This window comes from Anser brachyrhynchus, assembly GCF_964034855.1.
Source record: "Anser brachyrhynchus genome assembly, chromosome: 1".
Taxonomy (NCBI): Eukaryota; Metazoa; Chordata; class Aves; order Anseriformes; family Anatidae; genus Anser; species Anser brachyrhynchus.
The window spans coordinates 155,511,536-155,527,261 of record NC_137694.1 but is presented as its reverse complement, the minus strand read 5'-3'; the positions used below and the strand labels follow the sequence as shown (position 1 = coordinate 155,527,261).

Below are 15,726 nucleotides of genomic sequence, written 5' to 3'. Positions count from 1 at the left end.
TAAGTAGTGTTAACCTTACAAATTCTGAAGTTTCTGAAAAAAATCTTTGCAGATTTTACTAAGCCAGATAGAACAGCTTTCTGAATTGTTTCTGTACCACCCTCTCATTTACTTTTCCCAGGTTGTATGAAAAGATTTTTCATACTTTAGATATAGGAAAACTGTAGAGAATCAATATTTCAGATATTGCTGAACGCTTAGTTTTAACTTTAGTTCTCATTATTGGATGTTGTAGTCGTTAGTTTTGAATTTGCTAACTTGGTTTTACATAGACTACAGATATCCGTTGTTAAATGCTCAGGAGTGCACTTCGGATCGTTTTCAATTTGGGTTGTTACGAACTTTATTCATCCTTTCTGTTTGTTAGTTGTTCAGCTTGGATGTTTTTCTATAGTGAATTCCTGTCAATGATAGATCGGCCTTTATAGGATAAGATGTGATTGGACTGGGCAAAATTTTAAACTGGACTTTAATTTTTTTAGTCCTTGCCTTAAAAGTAATATTATGCAATTAATATCTGATCAGACCTAAGAATCATTGATTTTCTTCTTCCTTCTCCTCCTCTACTTCCACATTTTAAGTGATTTTGAACAAGCCTCACTGAACTGTTCGTTGTTTTAAAAAATGTTTTGAAGGGATTTCAGAAAGATCTCTATTGCCCCTCAGTGTATTATTCACACTTAAGACATCATCCTTCCTACATACTTAAAATTAGTATTAAATATAAGCCAGATTTCTTGAACAGTATCTTTGAAGAGTCTGATAATGTAGTGAGCAGTTACCTCCAAAATTCACATCTTGCCATATAACCTTCTTCATCCTCCAGTTAAGTATTTCCCGTTTAGTCTTGCATAGATCTATAATCAGTGTGAAAGTATGTCAAAGTATGGTCTTCCTTGAATTCCTTGTAACTACATGATTATAAATGGTGATTAAGATAAACCTGCTTCAACAGTCTTGGGAATCTGGAGAGGTCCCAGTTGACTGCAGGCTGGCAAACGTTTGTACCAGTTTTCAAGAAGGGTAAGAAAAAAGACCCTGGTAATTACAGGCCTGTCAGTCTCACTGCAGTGCCTGGTAAAGTCATGGAGAAGATTACTGTGGGAGTTAGTGAAAAACACTTGAAAGACAACACAGTCATTGGTCATAGCTGACGTGGGTTCACGAGGGGAAAGTCATAGAATCATAGAGTCATTTGGGTTGAAAAAGACCCCTAAGATTGTCGAGTCCAACCTTTAACCTAGCCCTGCCAAGTCTATGTCTAGACCATGTCTCCAAGCACCACATCTACACATCTTTTGAATACCTCCAGGGATATTGACTCAGCTACTTCCCTGGGCATCCTGTTCCAAGTCCTTTTTAAGGAACTTAATTTCCTTTTATGACAAGGTTACTCATCTGTTGACCAAGGAAGGCAGTTTATACAGTCTTTTTGGATTTCAGCAAAGCTTTTGATACTGTTTCTCACAGTATCCTTCTGGACAATGTCCAGCATACAGCTAGGCAAATACATAGTGTGATGGGTGAAAAATTTGAGCCTGAACAAACAGACACAAAGGATTAGAGTAAATGGGGTTACATCAGGGTGGCAGCCACTTACTAGTGGGATTCTGTAGGGCTCCATTTTAGGGCCAGTTCTCTTTAATGTTTTCGTTAATGATCAGGATGCAGGATTCTATATACTAAGTTTGCAAACAACACTAAATTAGGAGGAGCTGTTGAGTCCCTCAAGGGCAGAGAGGTCTTGCAGAGAGGTCTTGAGAAATCGGAGAGCTGGGCATCACCAACTGAATGGAGTTAACAAGAGCAAGTGCCAGATTCCACATCTGGAATGGGACAAGCCTGGGTATACGTACAGACTGCAGGACAAGAGGCCAGAGAGCAGCCCCATGGAAAGGGATCTGGGGGTCCTGGTCAAGAGCAAGTTGAGTATGAGCTAGCACTGTGCCCTGGCAGTCATGAAGGCCGACCACATCCTGGGGTGCATCAAGCACGGCGTTGCTAGCTGGCTGAGGGAAGTGATTGCCAATGCTCTGCGCTGGTGTGGCCTCACTTCAAGTACCGTGTGCAGTTTTGCGCACCACAATATAAGAAAGACATAAAACTATTAGAGAACATCCAAAGGAGGGCCAGCAAAGATGGTGAAGGGTCTAGAGGGCAAGATGTATGAGGAGGGGCTGAGGTCCCTTGGGTTGTTCAGCCCCGAGCAGAGCAGGCCGAGGGGAGGCCTCATGGCGGCCTGCAGCTCCCTCACGAGGGGAGCGGAGGGGCAGGCGCTGAGCTCTGCTCTCTGGGGACAGCGACAGGACCCGAGGGAACGGCATGGAGCTGGGACAGGGGAGGGTCAGGCTGGGGGTTAGGGAAAGGTTCTGCACCCAGAGGGTGGTCGGGCACTGGGACAGGCTCCCCAGGGAAGTGGTTGATGGCACCAAGCCTGACAGAGTTCAAGAAACATTTGGAAAACTCTCTCAGATACGTGGTCTGATATTTGGGTGATCCTGTGTGGAGCCAGGAGTCGGACCGCATGATCCGTGTGGGTCCCTTCCAACTCAGTATATTCTATGATTCTGTGATACTTCTATCTAATAACATGCCTTGTAGTAGTGCTTTGGTAAGACAAAAGAGTCAGTCTAATAGGATTGAGTTTGGATAATTGTAAAAAATATGAAAGCCGTGCACTAATTGTTTTTGTGCTGTTGATTTATATTCAAACAGTATTTGAATTTAAGTTCAGGGTAGATAAAAGTTAACTATTTATAATAAATGAAATCACAGCTTTAATTCATTCTTCTAAGTTTTGAATTACGAAAGGCTATGGTGAGGGCAAAACGTATTAGAAGTATGAAATGTGAAGCAATGTTAAGAAATAGATAAATGATCCATTACTGTTTTGAATATTGATATCGTGTAAAATAAAATATAATATATTCATAGTAACAGTAATAGTACTTGAAAAAGACTTTTATTGCTATTGCTGTTTTCATTACGAGTTTGTTTTCATCCAAATACCTGGCAATAGACTACTTAATAGTGCATTTCTGTTTTGAAAAATTGACATAAAAGGGGGGTGTCCTTCAGAGAGACTTTTAAGGACACCCCCTTTTGTGTCAATTTTCCAAATTATAGATAGTTTCATAAGTATATTGTAACCTTCTTGTTGATTAAAAAACAAGTTTTTTATCTTCAAGTTTTTGTCTACATTGATAAAATCCCAAGTCTTCTCTTCTCCAAGACAAACTGGCCCAGCAATCTCAGCCTCTCCACATGTGAATGATGCTCCAGTTCCCTAATCATCGTCCTGATTTGCACTGGACTTCCTCCAGCCAGTCCATATCTTTCTTGTACTGAGGAGTGCAGAACTGGGCACAGTATTCCAGATACAGCCTTACCAGAGCTGGGAAGAGAGAGGAAGGATCACTTCCTTTGACCTGCCGGCAATTCAGTTCAGGAAGCTCAGCACGTAGGTTGTGAAGTCCATAACCTGAAATAAGAAATGGAAAAGCAGTAGAGTAACAGAGATTAGGAAATGAGGAAGAAATATTGTCTTTTTGTCTGTCCTAAGTTTAAGACCGGTACAAATATCCTTATCTAAGCTAGGAGATGTGCTGAATCCCACACAAAACTATCTTGAGTTGTCTGCATGTGAGCAGTGGTCAGTCAGCGTTCAGTTGAGTGACTGTAGGTGGCTGGCCTTGAGATGCATGTCTCCACATTCTGTTCACTGTGTTGACTTACCCCCTTTGTCATGGGAGCTTAGACACCTTGCTCATATCTGGACAGCTGCATTTAAAGACCTAGCTGAAAACATTTACTCCTATGTCAGTTTAAGCATCTGAGAAGAAAAATAATTGATTCATCTGGCATACAAGGGATCTTCTTGTGGAAGTGGGGTCATATTTATTTGTGGAAGAGTGGGATGCAGATATTTCCAGTTCTGGAAGAAAGGAGAAAATCGTGAAATAGGAGGGGAGAAGGTAATGATATCTGATAAGATGCTGTGTCTTTTATACCCGTGACTTCTGAGATCCCGTAGAAAAATGTATTTTAGCTTTTGGTTTGTATTTCACTTTGAAGTTTTCAATTTCTCTCTCAGATCTGAAGAAGAGTTAGTGTGTCCAAAATCTGGTCTGATTTTGCCAGCTGGTTCAATAAGAGTCATATTGCTTCTACCAACCTTTCTTAGCCTGTCCATTTGCATCGTTATGACTACAATGCTGCAGTTAGATTAGGATGAGATGTGTCCTAGAAGCATCTACTTCTTCACTGATTAGAGAGGGAATCTGTGAGAGTAATTCAGCTGTGTGTACTTTGAAGACTTCTGCCATAAAATGAGTCACATCTCAGCGATGCCTATTTCTCTTTGTTGACTATGAAACCAACTTTAAACTACTAGCTCATATGTAGGCTTTTAAACTGTAGATGTCTACATTGAGGCAGATAAATCCAATCATGATCTTTTAGGTAAAGAGGTTTGGTTAACACTATGATGACTGTTGTCTGTAGAACTCTACCAGTGACCCAGTGCAGCCTACCCATAGGTCACAAATGCAAGTGCATGATAGATATACTGTGCTGAAATGGCATTACATCTGTGCCTGCACATACACAAAGAATGATTGAGATCTCATCATGATTACACTTGGTCAATGGAGATAGCCTGGATGGACACTGAAGAAAAAAAAAAGGTCAAGGTCTTCAGAAAATATATAAGCCCCAAGTCAACTGGGAAGGAAATGGAAGAAAAATAGTATATTATTAGAGTTTTTTTCTGTCAAGCTAACTGTCACAAAGGGTTGTTTATACTCTTAATGACTATTTCCCCAGAGAAACCTCAAACAAAATAATCCACTATATTACAATTATATTGCAGGTTATAACTGCAAGTTGAAAATACACGTGCCGTGGTTTTATTGTTGGGTGGTTTTCACACGATCTGTCTTGGTTTGGTAAATGATGTGTTTCTCTGACAATGGTAAATACACAATCTCGACACAGACTTTAATTCCTTGTTTTATTCTAGTTGGATAGAATTAGGAATGTCCTAAGGATAAAGCAGATAAAATAGATGTAAAAACGTCACTTCACCTTGAGAATAGTTATTTGCCTTTTATTTGTTACCTGAAAAAATATTTTTTAAAAAAATCTTGAATACGTAGGATGAATTTATTTAAATTATTCAGACCAAAGTAATTTAGCATTTGCTGACATTTAATTCTGTCAAGTTCTCACTATTAGGCAAAATAATTTTCAGCATAACTTTTGACATTGGTTTCTTTGTTTGATTTTCTTTTTTAGTGTTAATCAAATAAAAGATTTAAAATATCTCAGTCAGTAGTGGAGCATATGTCTCTTTGTCATGTAAAATATTGGAGAGCTTCTGTATCTGGTCTACCTGAAAAAAAAGAGAAACCACGGCTACTTCCTTTTTCTTAAAAGTGTACAACTTTGGAGTGACATGAGGGAAGGGGAGGGGAAGTTGGCTTTTCTTACAGGGGTGGGAAGAGGTTAGGGAATTTCGTGTGAAGGACCAGTAGTAAGACATGATGTTAAGAAAATGAAAAAATATAAGCACTTTTTTTTTCTGCAATGCACCAGACATATTCCAACTTGTCCATTTCCTCTGCTTAGATTTTGCTTGATACGATATGGTGAATGAGATTGTAGGTTATGACGGTATGACTACCAGAAAACAATTTAGATGCATTTCATGTTGCCAGCCAAAAATTATCCATTTTAACAATGTGAAGTTAACTGCAGTATCTTTCCTTGGTGAGTTTTTAGAGCCTAAAACACTCCGAATCTCATCTATTTGTGGGAAGTAGCCCTTTCACCTCATTTCCAGTTTTCGAGTTAGTATATAATGAGATCTTCTTATCTTCACTGAATAAACAAAGTTGGCTTATCTAGACCTTAAACACTAGAAATTCACTACATCCGTGACCAAAAAAATGGCGTAAAAAGTGTACTTCGTCAAAACTTTTTTTTCTTAAATGACACACAACAAGTTCTGCATGTGAACCCGCTAAAGAGGAAGTTCTTTGGAAATATTTGACATTAAGATGGGTATATGACACTAAACCAGACTGAATCATAAGACATTTTAACTATAAAAGTCTCCTCTTTAGGTTTATTGGAAATATGCAAATAGATAGCTCTTCCTCACTAGATGAAACTTCTTGAAAATTTGTTAACACTGAGCACAGAGTTTAAAGTTTCTCATACTTCTGTCTAATATCTTTACAATTGGAATAGTAAATCCAGGGAGAGAGGAAGGGAGCAACGCTGAAATCACAGCAAATCTGAAGGTAAAAAGGCAGATTTAGACTGCGTGCACATAGTGCTTTTCACAGCGGAGTCCGTCCTTCTGTTTATACTTACGAAGAATTGCAGTCTCACGTGATTGCTCTGCAGAAGTATTAGCTCACAGTCAGTTTCTTGGCAGCTATTTGTAGAAGATATACAGATAAACAGATTAGTCTTGTTCCTTCACCAGGTGCTTTTTATCTCAGATTTTACCCTGAACATTATATTGTCAGACTTCTTGACTTTCTACTCCGTGAGCACAGAAGTTCACGTTTGGGTTATGCAATGAGTTTCTGTCTAAGGCAGTTCAAGGAGGGGCCAAGAGGTTAGCGTGCTGCTGGGGAGCAGCAAAGGGAGAGAAGACAGCCCTCTGCAGCAGGTGCATTGGCTGGAGACCAGCCATAGTGCTCCAGTGAGCTCAGTAAAGCTGGGAAGGGAGGGGTGTGTGGCTTGCAGGCTTAGTGCTGCAGTTTGACCTTTCTCCATTTCAGGGGTGTCCCTAAACTTTAGCCTTATAAAGCCTTTTCTTCTGATTAAATGCTCTTGAATGACTAATGACTATCTGTCTCTACTTAGAGAAATACAAGAATGCTTTTACTGGTACAACTGCTAGCTGCTGTTTGCAGTACATTTCCCCTTCTGAGACAAACAAGTCCCAAAGTACTGGCACTGCTGCTGCTATCCTATTTGCTGTTTGAGTTTGATACGAGAATAATTCTGTTTGTGGTTAACGTGTTCAGACACGTGTCAAGATTTGTCATACGTTCAGGGAGATACAGATTTTCCTATCAGCACTTGCTTTGTTTTGTTCTTGTGACTTTCTGAACTCTTTGAAGATTTACTGTGCCCTGAAAACATCAGACCTTAGCAAAGGACTGTAAGTGATAAGAGTGGGCAGAGATCAGTAGCTGGGAGGGACATCTGGCAGAGGTGAGAGAAAGCTGGTGTGAAGTTGGACAAAGTACTTTGCGTGGCAGCTCTCTTTCTCTCCCCTGCCTTTCCCAGAAGGTTATACCTGTGCAACCAGGAATGCAAAACTGCTGGAACCAAAGCGGGAGCCTGGCTCTGTAGCCTAATGATACTGAGCTAGAGGAAGGAAGGTCTTTTGGAGGTTGTGGTGCTGCTTGTGCATTTTGCATCTAAGAAATCATGAGATTAAATTATACACAATATTTGCAGCCAGGTTCAGTAATTCTTACTCCCCAAAAAGTGACGTTCCTGGTAGCCGTACAATCTAGGTTTTCTCAAGTGAGGAGCCTGTATGTGCTAACTCTCTTGGGACGAGGTGGTTAGCTTCTGAGGCACCGATTTGCTGGGTAGGTACATAAAGTACTACATGCCAAGAGTAGATAAATCACAGAAATGATACAATACTGCTCCACTTACTTATTCTTTGGTGAGTATACTTCTGTCTCAGTTTCCAGTTGACATGCACAAGATTTGGTCATGGGCTTACAGTCCTCTGGAACATTTTCACTAGAGCTGAGGAAAGAAATTCTGAGGTCATCAAGAAGCTTATGTTCCAGTGCCCTGTCATTCCTGAAGTCCTGTCAGGACATTTCTTCAAATACAGAATATTTTTGTTAAAGGCAACCTTCACTTAGATGCCAGAGATGGTGGCCTTCCTCTTATCCCATCCCATTTACCTCCTTCTACACAAGAAGTTAAGGGGTTAAGGATAGCCTATGCTTGTTCTTTCTCATTTTAGAGCTGTAGCCTGGTTTTGGTGCTATGTACAACCCCAAGACCAGTCATAAAAGATGATAGAATAAAAAGAAAGCGAGTGTTTCCCAAAGCAGAACTCTAATGTATTGCTCTAAAAGTTACCATCTCAGTGGATAATTAACAATAAACTTGTAAATAATCTGAAAAATAACCCCCTTTCAGAGAATATTACCTTTTCCTAAACCATCTCCATTTGTTTACACAGCAATGAAATGCTTCTGTATGTTTATACAAATATCAGTGAGATAAAAGTACATATCCTCAAAAAAAATAAATAACCCAGATTTAGAGGTTCTACATTGCTTTTCAAGTAACTGCATTAATTGGGTCTGCCTCATTTATGTATTTTGGGGGGTTCATATCTCTTCCTGTTCATTTCACTCTGCTGTCGTAGCATAATTTTTGTGGCATAGCAGCCGATAAATAGTCACAAATAGTGAAACGTAGCATAAAGCAGAAAGACAGTTTGCACAAGAAGTTTGGCCTTTATGCTGTACCACTTTGAGCTCAGGAGCTTCATGATGGGATTAAAAATGGTGCTTGAGTGATGACTGTAGATCATCCTGGGGCACATGGATTTCTCTTGCTCCTTCTGAATCTGGAATGAAATCAAGTCCCAAGGCGTGCATCAGTATGAACACAGGGAATGTGGTTTTTTTTTCTTACAGGCAGGAGAAGAGCACCACAAAGACTGTCTTTCTTCAATGTCATTTTCTAATTAACTGGTTTTTTTTTCTCCTAGCAGTTAGGTTGGAATATGTCTTGTATACTCTTAGATTTAACTTAAATTCAGCTGTTTTGCTTTTGTCTTTGTTAGAAGGTGAGACTTGAGGGTGGAAGCCTCAGGGGGGATGGTTTTTGCTGAGGAACGTTTGCAATGCTTCAGCATCCTCAAGGGAACCTTAATCTAGTCAGGTCAGCATGTGGCATATCCTGACCAGTGCCTTTACTAGAAATCAAAATTTTATTTGAATTTCTTAACCTGGTTGAGAAATGGTCGCTTAGTTATGGTTCCAATTCTGAAACAAACAAAAAACCCCAAACAACTTTCTGAGTCACAGGCAATGCAGTGCACAGATTTTAAAAGGTAATACTCTGTAGTGGTGAGGAAGTTGGAGGTAAAGAAATCCCCTGTTCTTGATTCTTGACTGAGGGCTCTGGGTGAAAACAATAAAATGTTCTTTAAAAAATAGAAAGACCATCTGCGATCTCTGCAGCTAAATTCAAAGTAAACTTGCTGTATTTAAAGGCTTTATTTTTCATTTTTGCTTTTAGATTTCTGGGATTTGCTACAATAGCAGTATATTAAAAGTTCATCGAATACTTTGTGTACCCAGCTGGGTAGCAAAGCTATTTTCCTGGACTCTTGAACCAATCTTCTCATCTGCGGAACCAACGAATGAGGTTCGAGTGGGAATGGGAGCAACAGTTGACATCCAGAGGCAGCAGAGAATGGAGCTACTGGATCGTCAGATCATGATGTCTCAGGTTGCCCAAATGAGGCGGCAAAGGCAGCAGCAGGTATTGACATACATACACTCTGTAAGGATTATCTTAAGTTAACATAATGGGAAACATTCATTTTTGAATGTTCTTATATTTTATATATTTATATATTTATATATTTATATATTTATATATTTATATATTTATATATTATGTTCTTATATTTTTGATTCCTTTTTGATATATTCTTCTCAATTGGTCTTTCATACACTGTCGTACTGCTAATGGTCATTTAAGTGTTTACATAGTTTTGTATGTTAAAACTGCTTCACAAGATGTTAGCAAATGTCAGACAGTCCTGTAAGGATATCAGTACCGCTGGCATTCTGTGATGCTGAAATGAAAAATGATGCTGAATGGTAAAGTGCTTGCTTCTCCGTGGTCTTTAGGAAGAGCCATTGTTGAAAGTTAGGAAATCATAACACTCCTGACTGTTCTGAGTGTTTGTATTGTTGGCATCCTGTTCAGAGGGATTGAAAATTGTCTACATAACTTCTTTAACTGCAAGTGTACTTGGAATAAAGCCTGCTTCTGTAAGAAAGTTCAGAAATTCAATTCTCTAACTATCTTACAGAGGTCAACCACAGGGACTTTCTCTTCGCTGCAGTTAATGCTCTTGTTTTGTTTCCTTACTTAATAGAAAAGCAGAGCCTTTTTATTTTCTGTTTTAGTCAAGGCAACAAATGCAGATGTTCACGTACTTTGTGTTGTAGGGCAGCAAAACAGCGCTGAGAGTGGCTCAGTTCACTTTTTCCTATACCTTAGAAGTTTACAGTACTACTCTTAGCAAACCTAGCAGACAGCATGGGCCTTGCATTGCTCCATGTGAGCATACATTGCTCCTAATTTTGTTACGGCCTAACAGTTTGAGGTCTTAATTGAATTTCCTCTGCCCGAAATGCAGCTCTGTACTGATACAAAAGTCCTCATTATGTTTGTGGTAATGCAGTGCCAGTAGATACAGCCATGTTATGATTAGTACTGACGGAATAGAGGCGTGACGGCATAAAGCTTTATCTTTGGCCAACAACTGGAGTATGAATCTTTGTTTCCAGTCCCTGGAATTCTGTTTTCTATAATTTCTTAACACGTAAATCTGGTCAAATTGTTCCTCGGGTGGAAAGATTCTAATCTACTTCTCTCTGTTCACACTAGAAAATTAATCAGTTTTAACAGAAGAACTGAGCTAGAAATTATTCAATTCTTGAATATCGCTGTTGTATTAGAAAACACACTGAAAGTGTCTGTTGGGCCACAAGCTGCTGTGATGATGGCGGCTAAGTTTCTTCAAATAAGAAGAGGAAGAAATTACCAGTTGTTAAAGACAGTCTTTGTAATACAATTTAATTGCAAAAAAGTAGTAGATAAGATCAGAATGGTAAATGTTTTTTGAGTTGATAACATTTTCTTCTCATCGTCTCCTTTCCTTGGGTCATGAACAGCAAAGGTAGCAAAATGTCTTTTCATACTTGACTTCAGAGTTTTTTAAAAAGGTGGATGGATTTAAATAAAATAAATGATTTTTTTTGAACAGCAGTGACTTGCTTCAACTTAACAATCTGCTGAAACTCTTTCAAGTTACCTTCATGATTGCCCTTTAACTTTAGCATAGCGTTCAGTTTTCCAATAGTGCTAGACAGTGAAACTAGTGAGCAGAAAGTGATGGATTCAATGTGTGAACACTTCAGAAAGTTTCTTCAGAAAAAATGTGTTAAGAAAGCTTTTACCAGGCTCATGACTCATAGAATTTACTGGATATCAACTAAATCATTAGAAGTGTCATTCACAACTGTTGAGATGTAGGGGTAAAAAATGAAAAACGGGTTAACTTCAATCTCAAAATAATATTTAAAAAATCGAAAACGGTTGAAAACTTGAGAATAATTTTCCAGATAGTTGTACTTGTGTGCTTTTTTTTGGCTTTAGAGGCTTGGACAGGTATAATTTGAAGGCAGAGGAGTTGAACAGATCACAGTACAGATGGGATTTAAAGGATAATTTTACCCATGGGAGTGAGGCTGGTAAAGAGTGCAGATCAGTTTCTTTGGGAGTTAAATAATGAAAACTGTAACATATACTGGTCAGGTTATCAAATGCAGCTTTGGATTATATTTTAGGACAATGTTGTGCATATTTTGGCATCTCAATATACTGTCCATAGGTAATATGGCATAGGTGAGCTAAATTAACATTTTCTCTCTTGCTTTCTGTTTTGTTTGGCAAAAGAAAGGGACTTAAACTTTCCACTGCACACCATCATGCAACTGTTTTGTCTGCCTGCCATTTGGGAAGGCACTCTGCACATTCTTCCCTTTCCTTTACTTTTTCAATTTATTGGTTTGAGAAGAAATAAATCAGTTTCCCTGAGTATCAATAGCATGTGGAAGAACACAAGAACGTGATGTGTGGTTTTAGCAGTGCTCCATTGACCTGCAGAATGGGGCAAACTCTCTTCTGGTCTTAAAGAGGGCGCTTTCTTAGACGCTTTTTGTACTAAGCTTACTCTTCAAGTCTTTAGAAGAAGTTCTGGAGAACGTGAGCCTGACAAGTCAAGACAAAAAGAGGAAAAGCTTAAAAAAAAAGGCAGAGAAAACAATGGAAAAAAAAACTTTCTCATAAGTTGTTTTTACTGAAGCTCTAAGATATTAAAATGTAAATAATTCTTTTTCTTCTACTGTTCTCTGAGCTCTTTTATCCAAGCCAGAATTTACTTTGGATGTTTTCTACCGGGGGAAAAAAAAAAAAAACAAACACAAATTCTTAGAGCTCAAATTCTTTGGGCTTTACCTTCCCTAGTCTTTCTCTTGCAGAAAAGTACTGGTCTGGAGGAGTCTGAAGCAGAGATGTGTGTGTGACTGCTGGGCTGCCAGGCACTCTTAACTTTGAGGAGCAGGTTGAGTGAGTTGCAGAACTTAAACATAAACCACTGGCTTCATTACTTGATGTCCCTCATTTTGTTTAGCCCAGAAACGTGCAGCGGTACTGTGTCTGAATGTGTTGTTAGAAACTGAAAATTTATCTTACGTTGCTAGTTTCTCAGGGGAGTGTGGTTACACGATGACTGATTTTTCTCTTGCTTTCTGGTTGCTATGGATACAGTCCTTAACCAGATGGGCTTGAGCATATTGAAAACTTTCTGTTCTTTTTTTCTTTCCACGGATAATCCTGAGAAATGATGAATGTGTCACAAATGGAGAATTACTGAACATTACCTCCATCCACCTTTTGAGGCAGTGAAATAAAATGCGTGCCATGTGTATTGATAACCTCAAAAAATACCAGCTTGCTCTTTTGTTACTCCTTTTTAAGCTTTAGTTTCTTAATTCTTTCTTTCCCACTCATTTTTATCAGTTCTCTTTTCACATTTAAATAATTTATCCTCTTGTTTTCCTTTTTTTCCTGTAAACCTGATATCTTTCTTTCCTTCCTATCATTTTCACATTTTCATTTCCCTCTATGTCATGTTCCTCCCAAATTTTCATCTCTTCCCCTTTATCTCCATCGTTTCCCATACTTTGTGTTTGCCCCTTTGCAACACTCTTCTTTGCTGTGGAGGAAGTTCTCGCCCATCATGTCGTGCCCATCGGTCATCATTTGCGATGCATCTTGAAGGGGTAGATGCCGCTCGCCTTTCCCTCGCTCAGGACAGGATGTAGTCAAAGTCTTTGGCACTATTTTATCCTTCCAATGCTGTAATAAGCATTTGAACTATAATGTAATAAACAGCAGGTATTAGGTGTTTACGTAGTTTTGTATGTTAGATCTGCTTCACAAGATCTAAGCAAATGTCAGACAATCCTGTAATTCTCCCGACTTTTCTATTTCTTAATGTGTTTCATTTCCCAGCATTTTTCTGAAGTTTTTCTTTCTGTAACCCAGATGAAAGGCCTGGTGGGAAAGGGGAAGAAATTGCTGCATCTGTGCACCAGTGTGCTAGCAGGGAGTCAGCTTGACTTTCACTTCCCACTGAGAAACTCGGAGGGAGGCTGGCAGATAACCAGGCTGCAAATAGATGAGGGAGGAGTCCGTGCCTAGGTGTTACTGGCAGCACTGTTGGTGCTAAAGACAGGTGTATGGGATGCAAAGTGCTCAGCACCTTCTGCTGGCAATTAAGTGCCACTTCTTTGAGTGCTTACCCCTGTGCCCGTTCTGTGTGTGGGGAGGGTGGGAGGAATGAACCCTAGTCCCTTCACCTTGAAAAAATGCTTTCTGTATCCATAGGACATTTGTTCCTTCGTTCATGCTGAGCATGTTAAACACACAGTGTTGCCTGCTTCTTGGTTTCTCTTAACTTTCTTGGCTCAAAAAAAGAGCTTCCCCAGGGTGCTCCAGGCTGTGTGATAAGCCTACAGCCATATGTGAAAATCTTTTCTGCCCCTTCCTCCACTTTTAAGCTTTTTTTGTTCTTTTTCCTCCTTTTTGTTTCTCAGTTCCAACTGCTGCTACTTTCCAGTGAGACCAGAGAGCCCTTTGATTCATATCACATGGCATCTCTATGTGAGATTCTTCTGCTCGCAAAGACCAGACTTCTTCTGTAACAATGTGGCTTCCCCTAATTGTTCGTTCTCTAGATGTCTTCCTCCTGGGATGCTGGAGAGATGATCTGTGGGGAGATGCATTGAGTGTCTTTATTGTTACGGGGCGTCTCATATCCTGAGAAACGTGCGACTTTCTTATTTTGTGAACTAAGGACTGTGAGGCTGTATTGCTGAATTACCTTTTGGTTATTTTAAGTGGTAAACTTCCATCCTTGGAAAACAGAATTTGATGGAGCAAAGACTCCTAGGACAAGAATTGCTCCTAAGGATGTTGTCCTTATTCAGAATGTTCAAAACAATCCCTCAGTAAATATGCTCACAGACAGTCCATTTCTGCCTTCTCAGAGAAATGTAAGAACCAGATCTGACTCTATTCTTTAGTTTTCACGCTGGTGCTGAGAGATACCATTTTGGTGAAGTCTTCTCAAATAACTTCAGAAGTTTGAGTACCAAAATGTTTCAAGAGACCTCTTGAGACATTCTGTGACCTTTGCACACTGCCAGGTAAGTCCCTGTAAATTCTCACTCTCACAGCCGAAACTTTGGATGGAAAGAGCTTGCTCATACTGGCCCACAGATGTATGTATCACTCTCAGGAAAGAATCTGCCAGACCAGTTCACCTGAATAAATGGGTGAGATTTTCAGCCCAGTGGTATGCAAAGTCTTTTTCTCTAATTAGGTTTTCATTCCAACTAATGTATGTTACCTATGACTACTCTGGGATTTTGTGACATAATTCAATAGAAACTGTCTTTTACAATGTTGTCATAAACTTAAAAGACAACTATAGGTAGGGTACCCATACGATAAAAATGTTACTTGAGTTCAGATCCCAGAGATATGTGCCTACAGAGTTGACATCATGTTTTAAATAATTTTCTTAACTAGTAGGTGATTTATGGGTTTATTCCAGCCCATGAATGAAGCTTATATGCTGCAGCAATAACCATTGTGGCTAAATTTAACTGAGCATTTAACTCATTACTTAGTAACACTGTTGCAGCAGTTGATACACCACTACTATTTGGGTATTTCTAAATATCCTTTTTTTTATTTATGGGTAACTTGTTTGTGGATTCTAGATGTGAGATCATTAAAAATGTTGAATTTCCCGGGTGCTTATCCAGGTAACGAGTTTATGACTATTTCTTCTACAGACCCACTTTATTTTTCTGTCTTTTTCATGGAAATCAGCAACTACAGTTCTACTAGAATAAGCTGAATATGCATCATTAACAATCAGTTGTCACAGTCACAAGGCTAACTGTCTGTGACTCCTAGTCCTCAGTAGCACCCCTGCTCACACACTGAACTATCATTTTTTTTCTTGGACTGGAATTGTACAATTCTCTTTCTCTCTGACTGGTCATTTGAGCTGTAGCCTTTAGATACTGGCTAAATTTGTTATAATATTTGTAATCAGTTTCCCTACAGAAGCAATGGTTGGACAACTTCCTAAAGAAAAGTAATGGCTTATTTCAAAGGAAGTAATTTTTGAGGAATAGATTACGTTTCCTCTCCTATGTGTTGTTCTATACTCGTACTCTTGACAATTTATTTGAGACAGTCCCCCTTAAAAAAGCTCCTGGCATTCAGATCTCCCCAAGGATTTCAAGAGCATTTAATTCTTCACTGTCTGATCTATGCCTGTTC

General features: G+C 39.2%; 1 protein-coding gene across 5 annotated transcripts in view; it reads left to right on the top strand.

Annotated features, from left to right (window-relative positions):
* The window catches only part of UBAC2 (UBA domain containing 2), a 103,740-nt gene that overhangs the window by 75,786 nt on the left and 12,228 nt on the right, over positions 1-15,726 (top strand). For all 5 annotated transcript variants that reach the window (XM_080575942.1, XM_080575941.1, XM_080575940.1 and 2 more), the window contains one exon: positions 9,304-9,549. In XM_080575942.1, the coding sequence (XP_080432068.1) occupies positions 9,304-9,549 (246 nt within the window). The remainder of the gene's footprint in view (positions 1-9,303; positions 9,550-15,726) is intronic.